We start from the raw sequence: 18073 nt of genomic DNA on the forward strand, positions 1-18073 counted from the left end.
TAACTCCAGTGTAAACACAGTGGGTGTCTCCATTTAAAACATTTTTCTGGGGGACCTGGATGGCTCAGTCGGTTAAGCATCCAACTCTTGGTTCCAGCTCAGGTAATAATTTTATGGGATTGAGCCCCATGACAGGCTCTGTGCTGATACTGCAGAGCCTGCTTGGGATTCTCTCCCTTTCTCTCTGGAAATAAACATTTTTAAAAAATAAAAACATTTTTCTGGGCATAAAGCGAAAAGTGACTTTTAAAAGCATTTCTGTCTGCCCCCACTAGGCCCAACAAATTTTCATGGTTGCGTTGAAATGAAGGGCTACTTGGCACCATTAACAGCTAGGTTACAATTATTCTGCCATACAACTGACACTCAACCTCAAGATACTTGAGATCTAATGAGTAGAATAGTCTGTCCAACATTCATGCTTAATTCTTTACTCATTAACTCCTCTCCTTAGGTAATTAGAAACAGATAATTAGAGGAAATAGACAAGAGCTACAAGGGTTTAAGGAAGCCTTGGGAAAGCTAAAGGAGGTAAGGGCAAGTCACTTAATTTTCTGAGTTTTGTCATCTATGAAATGAACTTAAATAAACTGTACTGCATGTTACACATACACACAATAAATACAGAGCAACTAGTGGTTATTATGATGGGAAAGAAAAGAGTAAAGGTGGGGCCTTTGGCATGCACCTAGTAAGGAATTTGACAGGAAAGCACTGAACCTTGGCTGAAGGCCTCTGGTTTTTAAGAAAAGTGAGTTTAATATATTTCATACAGAACAGATTAAAAATTAAAAAGAGTAGATCTGAAGTCTTCAGGAAAAGCCTAAAAATGAAGTTAGTAATATACCTATCTTTTGCTAATTTTAAGTTTCATAAAAATACACTAATATTTAAGTGAATACAAAAACCAATTTATGTTCAAATTTTTTAGCTATACTCCTAACCAAAGCTTAATGTGGTAGAATATTTTGTGACACGGTAGTTTTTACAAATACACACAACACCTCTGGCTGTTATGCTTTTAATGGAGGGAGGTACAAAATGCATCAATGCAAAAGAATGTTTTACATACTCATTAACATAGTGATGAATGTAAAATCAGGAATACATTGTTAAACCTCAAAAACTACAAAGTTTCCTGCAACCTAAGATAATGGAAAAGGCTCCTTAAGTTTTTACCTGCCACTTTTATTAAAGTTCTAAGTGGTATTGGGGGCGGGGGGGACCAAAAAATAGGTTCTTTTCAGCTGTGGTTCAAGCCTAACAAAGCTGTATGGCAAGGACTATGGGACTGTGAAGTTTCCCTAAAAGGAATTTCTAGATGACCACATCACAAACTTTAAAAGTTAACGATAACACAGGCAAGCTGAGTGGCCTAACAGTTTAAAAGCCTGGAAAGCAGCTAAGTTAACTCACTTTAAAGAATTTTAAAACATTATAAATCCCACTTCCTACAGAGAAACTTCATAAAGCATATATGTGACTTTTAAGGATACCGAGAAAACATTAAGTTTTCATAAAGCTTCATAAACACCCCAAGGCACAAGTGTTCAAAACAGCCTGTTCACTAAAAGGGCACTGCATTCTACTCTTGGAGGTATAGAGATGCTATGCTTGCAGTGAGAGGACACTTAATCTATCCCTCGTTAAAAGCACCAGGTGTCAAGCTCAGCTTCCATTTACACAGGACGCACCAATAACCCTTAGGATAGCAAATAGCTCAAATACTGCATTTCTAACAGGTCTTGCCTTTTGCTCTTTTGACTAGTCAACACTAGGGTTCTTTTGCCTGGAGTTGAGAGTATTTTGAAAGTGGCTAGGACTACCCTGAATACAGTCTTGAAGCAACATGGAGCTCTTCTAAAAGCTCGGGAGATAAGTCAGTAACTTAGAAAAGGGAAAAAGAAAATTTGCAGTAGCTGAGTCTCTCAAAAGGAGAAAAATAATGTAGAATCTGACATGTAGGCTAGTTTTATAATGTCAAAAAACGCCCAGATTGTTAATACACATTTTGGTAAGAAAACAATCATTATATTGGCAAAGTTAACTATTTGTGTGAAATATACTATATTAATTAAACAGAAAAATCATTACTTCCACCACCAACGGAAGAAAACCCACAGCAAGGGAAGCATCTAAAGGAGGGCAATCAAAACGTTAGGGAAGTTTACTAGTAGCTTTTGAATACATCGACACACCTTGATTATAGAACTATTTCATTTTTAAAACTACAGTGTTTTAATGTACTTCTAGTAACAACCCAATCTAAGGAGCTGTAGAGGCTTATGAAAAAGACCTATCCACCAAGATGCTGTGTTTCTAGTGGAGGGGTGAATTTAAGTTAATACTTCTGTAAGAAGGAACTGAATCACCTCAGCATCGACAAACAGCCTTTTTCTTTTACACAGTAACTCATAATTTGATGACTTATTTCTCTTCACTAGTTCAAAGTTAGGCAGGAAAGGAATGAAGCTGACTGGACAGACCCAGAAACACAAGGATTTGGCAAGCCGCACAGTCACTCGGCTCATGGAGGTGTGATAATCTGCAGAAAAGTTGTTTGACTCCAGTGTTCCATCCTTTCACATCTGTAAAGAAGGCCCACAGATTAAAAAATCAACTATAGGATAAAAGCAAATCTCTTCCCACCTTAAAGCGCTAATTTCTCAATAAGCTATTAGAATCCACACAGGCTCTGAAAATTCCCGACAGCTGTATCCTCCTGAAAGGTCACTTTGAAGTGTGTCCTAGTTACTTCGTAAAGCAAGTTCAAGTGAAATACATGAAACCGCTATGATCCACCCCCTGACCCTCATCTGCCTAATACACATACCATTCATAGGAAAGGGGTTCCGTGGGCAAAGTATGAATTCATACAGAAGACAAAACATTTACAAGCAGCTAAAATCTGTAATTTTTTTTTTTTTTTACACCAGGGACATGTATACCCACCTGTAGAGGAGTTCGATACAACCACTTTTCTTTGTCAACTTTAAGCTGCATACAGGCAAAGAGATCACAAACTGCTGGGAGGCCATAACGATCTTGGGGAAAGTTATGTTCCTCCTGCAGGGGTGAATTAAGTAATACTTCCTGCAAGAAGACAAAAAGGGCAGGTTGTTACATGACAATTGGGAGGCAAGAGACCAACTTAACTCATTTTCCAAAGACTGTAGCATCTATAAGGAATAATGTTGGCCATTTTGTAATAACATAAATGTTGGCCATTCTCTAATAAGCAAAAGCAAAGGTACAAATGTTTAATCTCTTCCATAGACAGCCAATAAAAAGGCTGGTGGGTTGTTTTTTTTGTTTTTTTTTTCTTTCCTGCAGGATGGGGACTGGGGACCTGGAAAATATGTAAAAATCTGTCTGAATAATTATCACAAATCTTCCATTCTGTTCTAACATGGCATCAAAGTTAATACTGAGGCCAAATAATACTACCATATTTAAGGATCTGGCCCGTTTGCAAGGTTTGGGATTAATTAAGAAAGTATAAATCTATTAAATACATTTAAAATGGTGTTATTCTGATGCCTGTGCTCACCTTGGCCTTCTTTCGAAGTAGCCACTTGTCTTCCCCTGAGGATAACTGGCTGAGGCTTCCCATCTTGTTTCCTGGCAAAACCCAGTCAGCTGTGGCCACGGGGTTCACAAGCTTTTGTTTGCCAGCTCTGTCCTCAGTAATAGGCACTTCCTTGGGACATCCTTCTTTGCAGGAGGGTGTGATGAGCCACTCTGACAGGGGACTGCTCCTTATGACTTGGAAGGAATTAGCAATACTAGAAGGAGCCACTGCCTTTGATGTCTTAGCTTGTTCTGTTGCCTCTTTTCTGGAAGGACAGAGCCACACACTCAGGGAATCTATACACTTGTCAGGCTCAGGATTTGGTTCCACAGGCACACCATTTTTATCTTTCCCTTCTTTCTTCAGAAGCCACTTACACAGAGCTTCCTTCTCACAGTTTTCATCACACACACACTCCGCAAAGCTCGTACAGGGCTCATTGGCTCTGCACACCTCCTCTACTTTATATGGCTCCTGATGGTTCTGGACAAGCCAATCCTCAGTAATCACACTGGGAGTGGACAAGGGTTTCTTAGCCTCTAAGTGGTCATTCAGGCACTTCAGATTGCCCAGGTTTTCAATCTCCACACCTTTGGGCTGGTTGCCCCGACAATTGGTGCAGGAATCGGGTTTGAGAAGCCAATCACTCACACTATAGGGCTCCTGGAACACCTGAAACAGGAGCTTAAACTTCTCACTGGCTTCACAGCTGCCTTTGCCAGGCTTCTCCAGCTTCTGGGATTCCTGAGGAGTCACCAGCCAGTCAGAAAGATCCATCTCATCTTGATCAAGCTCCAGATCTCCAACCTTTTCAATTTCAGTGGAGTAAGAACTGGTAGTAGAACGGCTATTACACTTTTGGTAAGTTGGTTTTTCAGGGACCTCTTGTTGCTGACTCTTGTGGAGCCAGTTTTCTAAGCCCTTCAGGTTGCCCCAGACATTACTGAAGAAATTGCAGGCTCTGGCAGAAGTCTACATAAAAAGTACACAGTATTAGTTCACCAGTACATTATGACTGCATATAAGAGTTCTATACGCAAATTTATTGCACTGCCCAGTGTTTCCAAATTTAAGTATGTAAGGTGAAGACACAAAGGATTTCTCTGTTGGGATATTGAAATATTGAAGAATATAAATTTATTTTCTATAGCTTTTAAAAAACTGAAAAATACTAAATACCAACTATGAGAAAGCATCTACAGCATATTTGATAGAAGAGAGGCTAGCAGTTCTACATAATATGCTTTTATGAATAAAGAAGACAAAAATGAACAAACGATGATTAGGCAGGTCATCAAAGGCCGAGAAACGTGAATAATAACCTCCATAATCAAAGAAACTTCAAAACAAAAGTAAAATGTTACTTTGTATCAAATTCAAAGAAAACAAAGAAGCTTATAAATGATTACCACTATTAGAGAAGTTTTAGGGAAGGGAGCACCCTCAATATATTCCAAATATTCTTCTGAATATAAATTGCTTATCAACTTCCTGGAAAGCCAAACTGGCAATACTTATCACAAGTCTTGAAGGGTATGCAGAATTATAATCTAGAAATGCAATTTCTAAATTTCTAGGATTTTACTCCTAAGGAATTAATCAAGAATGAGCATAAATTAACTCCTGGCTGTTCAGAGGAACTTGATACCCAGAAAAATTGGGAGTTTAAGTTACAGCCAATCAATAAGATATACTATTAAGGATTTTATGGAAGAAATTAAATGAAAGAGAAATATATTCATGCTCTACTAGTGAAAAAAAAAAATCTGCTAGCCAAAACAGGATTTACAGATTTAAGTATATGTACGCATAAAAAAAAAAAAAAAAAAAAAAAAAATGGAAGTATACAAATAAAAATGTTAAAACAGTTATCTCTGCATGTTGGGGTTATGGGTTTGTATTTCTTTACAGTTCTGTTTCCTAACCTTTCTATCCATAGTGAAGAGGTATCACTGTTGTACTATAAAGTCATAAAAGTATTTCAAGACTAAAAACTAAAAGATGTACACTAAGAGTTAAAAACTAAACCCATCTACTACTGCATCTACTCAGAAACAATAAAAGCAGCAACACACCTGACTATTCTCCAAGGTCTGCTTCTGGGTAAGCCACTCCTGGAGGTTGGTGCTGGGTATGTAAGGAGCCTGCTGACCAGTGGTGGGTTTGTTTCCAAGGAGCCATTCGCTGAGAGGGACAGCCATGGTGCTGGATGCTGACTTCTGCTAATCACATGATACTTCACTGCTTAACAAGGCCATGCCAAATGCCGTCAAAAGTTCACCAGGAAAGGAGACCCAAGTTTCTAATTTTGGCTTCCAACTGACAGCACAAGTGACACAACTTCCCTAAGCCTCCATCTTACAAGAAGTATATCTCATCTCCAGGGTTCTTCTCCACTCAAAACATCTAGCAGCCTATATTCACACCGCCTTAAGAAGTAAATCATCTCTATCAATTATGAAGAGAAGGTTCCCCAAGAGAGAACCACCCCAGACAGCTAATGATAATTTCTTATGGGTTGCTAACAATGACTTTCTCTCTTAACATCTATAAAACCTCTAAATTTCTATCTCTCATTCAGTCTCAAAAGGAGCATTTAATTGCATAAACTAACTCAATACCACTTATGCCTTTTTACAAATAAATGATAGCAAAAAAAAGAAAGTGATTTAATCAAAACCCAAAAGAAATATAAGCCAAGTAATAACTTCGTTACCAGAAAAAAAAAATGACATTTTACCTGTTCTGGCAATGGGATATAGCCTCTTTTCTCCAGGAAGGACCCAATATTTGATGATGAACTAGCATGAGCCATCAGGTGCTCAGGAATTTGCTATAAAATAAAAGCAAATTAATCTTTGAAATGCAAATTATGCTTTCATCCCAAAAAAGTGAAACTGTAATTCCTAAATGTCAAACACAGGAAGCCAAGCATTACCATTTCACTAAAATAAATATTCTTTATACTAAACTCGATGACCTACAAATAGTTATGAAATCTGAGAATTCTCTATCACATAACTATCATCATACAAGAGAATTCACCAGAATTGGTAGTATTACTGCTTTTAATAAAACCCAAGTGAGAACATGTTTGGTTCCTCAGACTAAAGACCATTCAAGGTACACCTGGGTGGCTCAGTCGGTTAAGTATCCAACTTGTGAGTTCAAGTCCAGCATAGGGCTCCTCACTGACAGCACAGAGACAGCTTGGGATTCTGTTTCTCCCTCTCTCTGCCCCTCACCTGCTCTCTCAAAATAAAAAACTAAACTTAACTGGGGCACCTGGGTGGCTCAGTCGGTTGAGCGTCCGACTTCAGCTCAGGTCATGATCTCACAGTTCGTGAGTTCGAGCTCCACATCGGGCACTGTGCTGACAGCTCAGAGCCTGGAGCCTGCTTCAGATTCTGTCTCTCCCTCTCTCTCTGCCCCTTCCCGCTCATACTCTGTCTCTGTCTCTCAAAAATGAATAAACATTAAAAAAAAATAAATAAAAAAAAAAACTAAACTTAAAAAAGACCAAGAAATATTCTGTAAGAAATATGTCAAAGTATTTAAAAAAGGGGTGGCTGGCTGGCTCAGTTGGTAAAGCATGCAACTCCTGATCTCAGAGTTGTGAGTTCAAGCCCCACGCTGGGTGCAGATTACTTAAAAAAAAAAAAAAAAAAAAAAATATATATATATATAATATATATATATATATATATATATATAATATATATATATCTCCCCAAGTTACTTAAGGACATACAAGACTGGGGCGCCTGGGTGGCTCAGTCAGTTAAGCATCCAACTCTTGGTTTCGGCTCAGGTCATGATCTCTTGGTTCAGGACATCAATCCCCATGTCAGGCTCTGCGTTGACAGTACAGAACCTGCTTGGGATTCTCTCTCTCCCTCTGTCTCTGCCCCTTCCCCGCTCACTCAACTCTCTAAGATAAATAAACTTAAAAAATAAATAAAGAGGGGGGCACCTGGGTAGCTCAGTTAGTTAAGCGTCCGACCTTGGCTCAGGTCATGATCTCACGGTCAGTGAGTTCGAGCCCTGCATCATGCTCTATGCTGACAGCTCGGAGCCTGGAGCCTGGAGCCTGCTTCGGATTCTGTGTCTCCCTCTCTCTCTCCCCCTCCCCTGCTTGTGCTCGCTCACGCTCCCTCTCTCTCTATCTCTCAAAAATAAAATAAAAAGCAGCACCTGGGTGGCTCAGTCGGTTGGGCATCCAACTTTAGCTCAGGGCATTATCTCATGGTTTGTGATTTTGAGCCCTGCATCAGGCTCTGTGCTGACAGCCCAGAGTCTGGAGCCTGCTTCAGATTCTGTCTCCCTCTCTCTCTTCCCCTTCCTTGTTCGCACTGTCTCTCTCTCTCTCTCTCAAAAATAAGTGAACATTAAAATATTTTTTAAAATTTTAATAAAAAAATAAAGAAATACAAGATGAATTCTGGCGATTATCCATGAATCAATACCACATTCCAAGAACTACCACAGCCTAATGCTCACATCAACTTATTCAGAACATGAAACTTCTGAAGTTTTATCAAATTCTCAAGAAAGCCACTATTCATAGGAAAAATGTGATGTTTTTAAGACCATCTGTGAGTCCACAGATCTGAGAAGTGCACTATGAATTATCTGAGATCAACAACACTCACAATGGTCTTGAGGGATCCAAATGTGGTGATGGCCTGGCGCAGAGCAGTTGTGTCCGCTTCAAAAAGTAGGACAGTCGAATCTTCAGGTTTGAGGGTCAGATTGCCCAGTCTGGAGAAAAAATAAAACCTGGCTTTTTTAAGGAGTAACTATTTAATCCAAAACAAAGCCAAACTGTGAGTAATCTGAAATGACTACTTTTCTAAGAAACTCATCACAGGTAGATGACTTAACTACGCACCACCCAGTGTAACATTAAATATATAAAGCAGGATGACCTTATCACAGAAAAAAAGAAGTTAAATCCAAGACATACAATGAGTTACAGAATTGACTTTTTTAGCGGCGCCTGGGTGGCTCTGTCAGTTGAGTGTCCAACTTCATCTCTCAGGTCATGATCTCAGTCCGCAGGTTCTAGTCCCACATTGGGCTTTGCGCTGACAGCGCAGAGCCTGCTTTAGGATGCTCTGTGTCCCTCTCTCTCTGCCCCTCCCCTGCTCTCAATCAATTTTGACTTTTTAAAAAATGTATCAAAGTCAAAGAGCCAAAAGTCAAAACAAGCAAAAAACATCTTTACCTCTCTAGGCACACAGAGACTTGATTGGCTAGATCTTTGTTTTGGGTGCACTCCAGTTGATGAATAAGACAATTGAACTGGCCCAGTAACTGTAAGAAAAATTGAAACCGTCTAGCCACACTGAGTATATCCAAGTTAACAAACAGCACTTGAAATTAAACTTTTACCTGATCTATATTAATGCTACATTATAGGAAAGGCATTCTCTGGAAACCAAAAGCCACAGTCAAAACCAATTACAGCCTTGCAACCAACCACCTTACCCAGTAGAGCTGTTGGGCCTGCTGCTGAAGTGTCTCTTCTTTAAGCTGATAGATGAGATCCACCTGTTCATACAGCCACACCTCACGGCTTCGAAGGCATTCCAGGTGACGGCTTATGCAGCTGTGAATCTGGGCTTTGACCTAGGAAATGCATACCTGTTAGCTTCACTCCTGTTATAAGCCCGAAGAATGGTGTTACCCACAGAATGGTGAGGTACTTAAACTTTGGGGGGGTCACACATCCTTTTGGTTATCCAATGACATCTATGGAGCATCTCCCCAGAAAAACACATACTATATACTCAAAATTTTGCCCCTAATTTCAGGGTTTAGGGTCCCGAAGTCCACCCATGAAACCACCAAAGCCCCATGGACCCAGTTTAAGAATTCCAGACATAAAGACATTCACAGGCTCAAAAATCCTCATTCAATACACCCTCCCTCTGAAGAGGAACCGGCTTATTTGGGTGGCCTAAAGTAATCAAGAGAAAATAAATGATATGCCATGTAACACTGATCCCCCTCAGTTTTCCGTATAATTTGAAAACCTATAGTCTGACAAATTCATCAGTGGAGTAAGATAGGAGTGTTAACTTAATAGCTAGCCCTTATCTGTTTTCTCACTCTACAAATGAGCAATCCATTTACAGTAAGCCAATTCAGTAAAGAGATGTGCCACTACATGTCAATAGCTACAAGACCATTAGGGCAGACAGTTTAAGTAAAACTATAAACTAAATGTTTCTGGAAGCATAAACGGCGATTCAGAAAAGGACAAATGTAAAAATCCTAAGGAAAGAAACCAAAACAGCCATAAAATCTGAGAATTCACATAAGAAACGATTTTTAAATAAGTTTTTCTATATAATAAAGTTTTATTTCAAAGTCATGTAATACTTGGTCTTCCAAGTATTGGAAGTATTCCAAGTATTGGTCTTCACCAACACGGTACTAGTAGGCCAATGGAACAAAAAGATTTCATTCTGGCTTGCTCTAACAGATAAAGTTATTTACAGAACCATGCCACCAACAAAACCATGCCACCACCAAGTTAAAGGATGGTAGGGGACATGATGAAGTGCCACCCTTTATGCAACAAGGACACAGCTGAGCAGTAGTGCTCATTCATTTTGTTATGTTTTATTGATGGCAGTGCTTGGCACAGGGACCACACACAATGCATGCGGAACTCTTTACAGTGGTACAAGGTTTTCCAGACTCTTCTACCATATGTTTAATTTCCCCTGGGGATCAAAAGCATTAACATTTCAGGCATACCGTGCAAGGCATGGGGTGAAACTTTCTGGATGGCACTGAGAAGTCAAGCCCTTGGCCATGCTCTAACCAGCCCTGTGCTAAGAGCCCAGACAAGGGAAGAAAAAAGCGCACATCACACCTCTCGCAAGTTATCTTTAATTTGCTGTTCAGCCCGGAGAACTCCACCAATAGCAAGCTCCAAGTCCCTCCGTGCATCACAACACCTCAAAAGGGGTTCTCTATTACTGGAGCAGCCACTCTGGTCCTGTGAGGTACTCATTCTGCTCACTGTTCCTTTGAAAGAAAGAAAGAAAAAATCTAAATTGCACTGTAATTGCAACCAAAAACCACCTTTCAATCATCCCCCAACTGATCATTCCAACCAGTTCCCAATAACTAGCAAAATTAGATTACTTCCAACACATGACCCAGCACACAGTATACTCAAAAAATACTGCTTCTTCCTTCCTGCTCAACACTACTGCATTCCTGACATATAATTCTAGGCATCTAGGTTAGTGACACTTTACATGTGAACAAACTGTTCCTAAAAAACACCAATTTTCCTGAACCGATAGGGCAATTATGTAGCCTCCAAAAAGTTAAAAGAACACTGGAATGTAAATTTCTATTTATAACACATATAAAATCATAGGAGGCATGTGTTCTTATTTTACAGATTTAGAGGTGAAGACTAAAAGGTCTAGAAAGATCCATAATTATTTTGAAAAGTAGCGACAAACCAGTAATTGGTAAACAGAATTTAGAACATAGTTTAGATCTGGCATTTGCCTATATTTATTGAGAAAGAGGAAATTTTAATGTATTTCCTCTTTTCTCTTTTAGATGGGACTTTTTTTTTAATTTAGGAAGAACTAACTTAGGGATGGTTTCATAGCTAAGAAGTTTTCAAGAATGTAAATCTAACAAAATACTTTCATAGGATTCTGATAAGGGAAATGCTTACAGGCATTGGTGTGGGCTGCTACAGGAATTTTCTACAATCCTAGGTTTACAAGAGATAAGAAACAGAAGTGGAAAGAACAGCACATAACCAATGACATAATAGGACACTGAAACAGAAGCATTGGAAAACAATGAAGCAAAAGCTTAAAAAAACCGCTGGAAGAAGTTTGTGTCTATCCTGGAAAGATCTAGAATCAGCGATCATTTGTAAACACTTAGAAAAAAGCAGTAATCGGTGTAGCCCAGCATGTGTTCACTAAGTCACTAAGCCCTGTGATACCAAAGTTTCTTCCTTCTTGAATAGTTTTACTAAACTGGCCACTCAACGTAATCCTGCAGCCACAATCTATGTGGATGCTCCACAGTGCAGCCTGTGACAAGGTTACATACGGTCTTCGAGGACAAAGTGAATATGAGCTAAACAGAACTACAACTAAATGGATTATTTTTTACAAACAACTCAAAGGATAACAGACTGAAGCCAGTGTGTGAAGTTTTTAGAGGTATGTTTTCCCCTATTACTCAACTGTTTTCCTTAAGTACCTGGATAAAAACAGAAGACAGACATTAAAGTTGGGGTTAACACAGGACTTTGACAAAAACAGAGTCCAAAACAATCTCGACATAACTGTTAAATCTTATAAAACAGAATGTAAATTTTTAAAACTTGAATGGGGGAAGATAAAGTAAAAGAGAATAAAATGTTTTTAAAAGGATGAAGATTTGTAATTGAAAGTACAGCTCTACATGAGTTAGCACTGTGCAGGGTCTAAGAAAAATAATGAACTATTTGCATTTACCAACAGTATAGCATTTGTCACAGGACTAATCTGTTCCATATTTATTACATTAAATTTGAAATTTTTTTCTGAATAACACACTTTAGAAAACGCATTTAAAAAAGGGAAAGGGACTCTAAAAATATGAAAAATTTCTCTAGGAAGGGAAGCTGTTCACCCTAGATAAGTTTCTGGGAGGACATGATTACTACACTCAAATACTTGGCGACCTGTCAAAAAAGACTTAGATTTGTTCAGAATCACCTACAGGGAGTAGAGGAGGATTAACATGAGACATCTGAGACCATATATAAAAGAACTATCGGTTCTGAAGGCAAGGACCTTCTGAGAGATGGCTGCTCTTGGCTCAACAGCAGTCTACCCAGCGCAGAGTCCTCCAGATGACTGACACCTCATCTGAGACAAAGCGAACTTTGGCCTAGACTGCATCTCCATGCCTAGGTTTAGGACCAGATAGCTAGCTAGAAACTACAAAGGGACAAAAGCAGTGTGATCCCCACCCTCAGAAATAAAATGATGGGGGGGGGCACCTGAATGGCTCAGTCAGTTGAGCGTCTGACTTTGACTCAGGTCATGATCTCACGGTTGACAAGTTGGGAGCCCTGCGTTGGGCTGTGTGCTGACAGCTCACAGCCTGGAGCCTGCTTCAGATTCTGTGTCTCTCTCTCTGCCCCTCCCCCATTCATGCTCTGTCTCAAAAATAAAATAAACATTAAAAAAAATAATAATAATAAATAAAATAAAATGATGGGAGGAAGAAGCCTAACAGGCTTTCTTTTTACCATCTCAGGAAAAGATCCAAGTGAGGAACTAGAGATCCTATAAGAAACTGAAGGCAATTCAGGAAATTTCCAATTGTTTTGTTACCTTAGTCTGTTTCCCCATAATGACTTTTTTTTTTTTTAATTTTTGAGAGAGAGAGTGCGTGGGGGTGGGGGGCAGGGAGAGAAGGGCAGAGGAAGAGAATCTTTTTTTATTTTGAGAGAGAGGGGGCGCAAGTGAGTGAGGGGCAGAGAGAGGGGGAGATAGAGAAGTGGGGCTCACCCAATACGGGGTTTGTGAGAGAGAGAGAGAGAGAGACAGAGAGAGAGAAAGAGAGAGAAAAAGAGAGACAGAAAGAGAGAAAGAGAGAGAGAGAGACAGAGAGACAGAGAGACAGAGAGAGAGAGACCTAAGCAGGCTCCACACTCAGCACGGAGCTCAATCCCATGACCCTGGGATCATGACCTGAGCTGAAGAAATCAAGAATCAGATGCTCAACTGACTGAGCCACCCAGGCGCCCCTCCCCATAATGACTTCTAAAAAGCAAGGGCTTCCTTAACTAAATTTGAGAGGAATCGCTGTGGAAAATTTTTCCAACCCTCAAAACACCAACACCAGCTGTAAATACTTTGCTAACTTTTTTTTTAATTTAATGTTTACTTATTTTTGAGAGAGAGAGAGAGAGAGAGAGAAGCTCTCACAGAAGATGAGCTGGGGAGAGACAGACACAGAATCCAAAGCGGGCTCCAGTCTCCAAGCTCTCAGCATAGAGCCTGATGCGGGGCTGGAACTCAGACCACTGAGATCATAACCTGAGCCAAAGTCAGACACTTAACCGACTGGACCACCCAGGCGCCCCACTACTTTTCTAACTTCTTTTTCACACTGGAAGCTGCCATGTGTTACGCATAGGAATTAGTGTACACTTGGTGCACACTGGAGGGACTCTGAAAAATACAAGTGAACACAAGTGCAACACAAGTGAAACGCTGGCTCATACTTGGAGAGCTGGAGTCACCTCATTACCACAAGTTGCTACACTTTGCACTTAAGAGTTCTATGCAAGGCATGTTTAGTTGTCTTTCCAATTATTAACCAAATTTCACCTGTGCCAAATTTCCCATTCTTAGGTCCTCACCATTTGTGTGGAATGCCACAATGCCTGGCACAGTATAAAATTTAATCAATAAAATTAAACTAGAATGCACTTCACAATGTCAAAACCCGAGCTCTACATCATATGGGTGGCACATTCAAATGCATTTAAGTGCTGACTGTTATTACTAGATCCCTATAGATGTTTTCAATTCAATCACAAGTACCATACAACTGTCTAATGAGAACAAAACATGGCAAATTGGTTTTTCTCCTTATCAGCTATGGACAGAAGGCAGGATGAGATTTTAAGTTACAAAACTGATTTTTCCCACATATTTATCACATGTTTTCAAATTAAAATGAGTGTTATCCTTCAAAACCGTCATCTTGTTAAGAATAAGGATCTTTAGGGTGCCTGGGTGGCTTGGTCGGTTGGGCGTCCGACTTCGGCTCAGGTCATGATCTCACGGTCTGTGAGTTCGAGCCCCACGTCGGGCTCTGTGCTGACAGCTCAGAGCCTGGAGCCTGTTTCAGATTCTGTGTCTCCCTCTCTCTCTGACCCTCCCCCGTTCATGCTCTGTCTCTCTCTGTCTCAAAAATAAATAAACATTAAAAAAAAAAAAGAATAAGGATCTTTAGAGCCCATTTGTCAGTCGCTAAGAAAACCTGTTTCATTTCCTTATGATCAGTCCCAGGATGCTTGTCTCTCTGCTGCCTTTGGCAGTCTCCCCCACCTCCCTGTGCAGCAGTGGAGGGGACAGTCAGCTTCTATAGCCTAGATCCCAAGAAAGTAGTTATGCAAAGGCTTCCCTTTTTGTACTGCAGTGAGGAGGAAGCCCTCAGAATGGAAATCAAGAACACCACTACACAGGTGAACTCAAATCACAATGAGGGGAAGACTGACCTAGCTTAATGAAAGCTTTATGAAATGTCACATCCAAAGAGACATGTATGAAGTAACTAGTGCATATGGTCATTTTCAACAATCCACCATTTGTTTCAGGTTTGAGAGCCTATTTTGCCTATTTTCTTACCTGTAAAAAGACTGGACCAAATCAGCTCTCAATCTAAAATTCCAATCAATTAAAGACTATTAAAAATGTTCTTTTTTGGGGCACCTGGGTGGCTCAGTCAGTTAGGCGTCTGACTTCGGCTCAGGTCATGATCTGACAGTTTGTGAGTTCAAGCCCCACATCAGGCTCTGTGCTGACAGCTCAGAGCCTGGAACCTACTTCAGATTCTGTGTCTCCCTCTCCCTCTGCCCCTCCCCTGCTCGTGCTGTCTCTCTCTCTCTCTCTCTCAAAAATAAATAAGTATTTTTTTAAAAAAATCTTTTTTTATTCATCTTTATAATCCAAAATACTGCCCTACCACCTTCAAAAGAAGACTGCCTTAAATGTATATTTTTTGAGACAAAATCTAAAATTTAAGTGCTTCTAAAACTTCCCCGCCTCTAGGATTCCTGTCCTAGGTTTGAGGGTAGGGGGAAGTAGGAGGGAGAGACACACGTACCCCTAAAATAAAGCTCCCGGAGAACGCAGAACTCTCCAAAACAAGAATTCTACAAACTATATATGCCATCTTTGCACAGTGGTTGGCACAAATCTAATTATGAAACCCAAAGACCTTGAAACCAGAATTGAGCAACTAACCACAAATGAAACTAAGTCATTATCATATGATTTAACCATAAAATTTCCAAAAAGCAATAGCCCTCTTGTGACCAACACAAACCACAATTTAAAGTTGAAAAACCCGGGGGCGCCTGGGTGGCTCAGTCGGTTGGGTGTCCAACTTCGGCTCAGGTCATGATCTTGTGGTCCATGGGTTCGAGCCCCGTGTCGGGCTCTGTGCTGACAGCTCAGAGCCCGGAGCCTGCTTCGAATTCTGTCTCCCTCTCTCTCTGACCCTCCCCCATTCATGCTCTGTCTCTCTGTCTCAAAAATAAACAAACATTAAAAAAATTTTTTTAAGTTGAAAAACTCTTTGCCATCTCTTTAGTAGACTATTCTCATTGTACAGATGAAACCACAAAAGCCCAGACAGTTTAAATGATCCATCTAAAGGACCACAGCCATAACAGGTTTGGGTTTAGAACTGAGGTTCCTAAGGTCTAGTCCGGGATGCTCTGTGACCAACTTGTTCTTCTTTTAGTGTATTATCACTTACAAATTATTTTTATTTGCCAATTCTAGAGTCTGAAATTAACATCCCAAAAACAACAAAAAGAAATTAACATTCCAATAGAATACTATTGTACTACTGAAATAACTTACATTAAGATTCTGTCCATTTTCATAGTCCTCAATAAATTAAGACAGTTTTTCAGAACTTTTTTCCTTAAATAATGCTAACAAAATAAATAATGCTCGTGCACATCATGACAGGTTCAGAATAATCAAAACACTGCCAAGTACCAGTCCCAAGCAAGGAGGACAGGAGCAGCAGCCCTGGATCTGATCCCACATCTGTATCACAATCACTCAGAGTTCCATCCGTCTGTCTGAACAAAGGCTTAAACCAGGTCATCTCTAACTGCACCTTCCAGTTCTCAGTGTTTGTCACCCTTCCCACCTAACCTCCTCTCCAAGAAAAGAGGTCCACTTTTTAGTTATTTTCCTGGCATCCAAATCATTGCTAGAAACCCACACACTAAAAACCAATCCACAGCATACATCTATGTTTTATTGACTACTAAATTTGAAATACTGCCAATTTAGTTATCTTTGATGAGACAATATATAATAGACCGTTGGTACAAATTTTCAGGAAAAAAAATTATGAAGTAATAGTCCACATTCCATTTTACCTTGAGACATTTCTTCACATGTTCTTTCTTCTTGTTAAAAAAATTTTTAAAGGTTTTTTACTTCACAATTCATTACCTCAAAGGCTATATATCTTACCCTAGCCCCAGCCCACTTTTAATTCTTTATCAAGAAAGTATTTTTGAAATTCAGGATCTGATTCTCCGTAATTTTTTTATACCTGGCAAATAAGGTTAATGCCTGAAGAGACTTACACAAAATAAGATAACAATGAAATCTCCATAGCATATTTTAAGATTACAACTTCAGAGCTTACTGCCCTAGGATCTGTCTACCTTCATACACGGAATTACAAGCAGTCAACCCCAGCACATCAAATTTCCGAAGCAGTAACTGAAAACTGACCACAAAATTCCCCACCTAAAGCCAAGACTTTTCTAGTTCAAAAGCAACAATGACTCATGCAACTTTCCAGGTTCCCCCACACTTTCTAAGAGCACAGTAGCCGGTATGAGCAGCAGCCCGCAGGGTCACCTCTCAGCACGCATGCGCGCAGCCAGGGCCACAGAGCCCCTTCCTCTGCCCGGCGCGCGGAGTCGACTCAGAGCGCTCCCGCTGCGGCCCTGGGCTGCCCGACGTACCCCGCAGGCCCAGTCTCCGCCGCGCCACCTGCCTGGCGAGCCAGAGGCCCCTTTATCCCGGACTCAAGGGCCGAAGGTCCCAGAGGCCACGGGCCGCGCCCCGCCCCGCCCGCTAGTGGCAGCGGCCCACGGCGGCGGCCGGGAACGCGCACGTCGGCGCCAGGGGCGGGCCTGCAGGAACCGCCCGCTCGGACGCCCCCATCCTGCCCCTCCAGCCGGAGGCCCCCCGCAGCCTCTCGCAAAGCTCCACCCCCTCCCCGCCGCTTCCGGAAGCCAGGGGCCCACAGACACCAGGGGGCTCCTCTCCAGCGTCCCCTCCGCCCTGCTGCTCCAACTCTTAGCCTGTGTCCACCTCGCTCTGTGCCCCAAATCGTCGAGACTTTGAGGACTTAAGGGTTTTGCTGCTAATCGTTACAGAGAAATAACAAACGTGGGTCAGTCAGAAGGCTTACGGAGTTATTCTTGGAATGTCCCTTCCCAGTAGCTTACGCTTCCAGAGATCACCCCTGTCAGCCCAGCTGGGGTTCGGCCCTCGTCTTTTGTTCCAGGCCCTCTCAGACATCCCCTCATATCTGTGACACACCTCTACCTGTACCCTAGTGTCTGTCTCTCACAACAATCACATGCTCGCACACAAGCCACACACAGTCCAGTGCCGCTGTTAAAAGTCATGAATGCTCTTCATTCAAAAAAAAGCTTGCTTAGAGCACCTACCAGAT

The 18073-nt window shown here is 40.9% G+C and overlaps 1 protein-coding gene across 4 annotated transcripts; it reads right to left on the reverse strand.

Moving 5' to 3' along the window:
- Positions 1 to 1007: 1007 nt before the first annotated feature.
- On the reverse strand, positions 1008 to 17410 carry NCOA4 (nuclear receptor coactivator 4). Of its 4 annotated transcripts, none has more exons than XM_042960552.1 (10): positions 17355 to 17410; positions 10458 to 10612; positions 9062 to 9202; positions 8799 to 8887; positions 8224 to 8332; positions 6312 to 6404; positions 5647 to 5793; positions 3551 to 4543; positions 2953 to 3093; positions 1008 to 2588 (listed from the first exon to the last, which is right to left on the reverse strand). In XM_042960552.1, the coding sequence occupies exons 2-10, from the start codon at positions 10596 to 10598 to the stop codon at positions 2583 to 2585; spliced, it is 1860 nt and encodes a 619-aa protein (XP_042816486.1). In that variant the 5' UTR covers positions 10599 to 10612; positions 17355 to 17410; the 3' UTR covers positions 1008 to 2582. The 4 variants fall into 4 exon arrangements, with proteins under 4 accessions (XP_042816486.1, XP_042816488.1, XP_042816485.1 ...); XM_042960554.1 differs by lacking the exon at positions 17355 to 17410 and adding an exon at positions 17248 to 17348 and having other exon boundaries at positions 5647 to 5790; XM_042960551.1 differs by lacking the exon at positions 17355 to 17410 and adding an exon at positions 17248 to 17348.
- Between the last annotated feature and the right edge of the window lie 663 nt (positions 17411 to 18073).

Source organism: Panthera tigris, chromosome D2, assembly GCF_018350195.1.
Source record: "Panthera tigris isolate Pti1 chromosome D2, P.tigris_Pti1_mat1.1, whole genome shotgun sequence".
NCBI classification, from domain to species: Eukaryota; Metazoa; Chordata; class Mammalia; order Carnivora; family Felidae; genus Panthera; species Panthera tigris.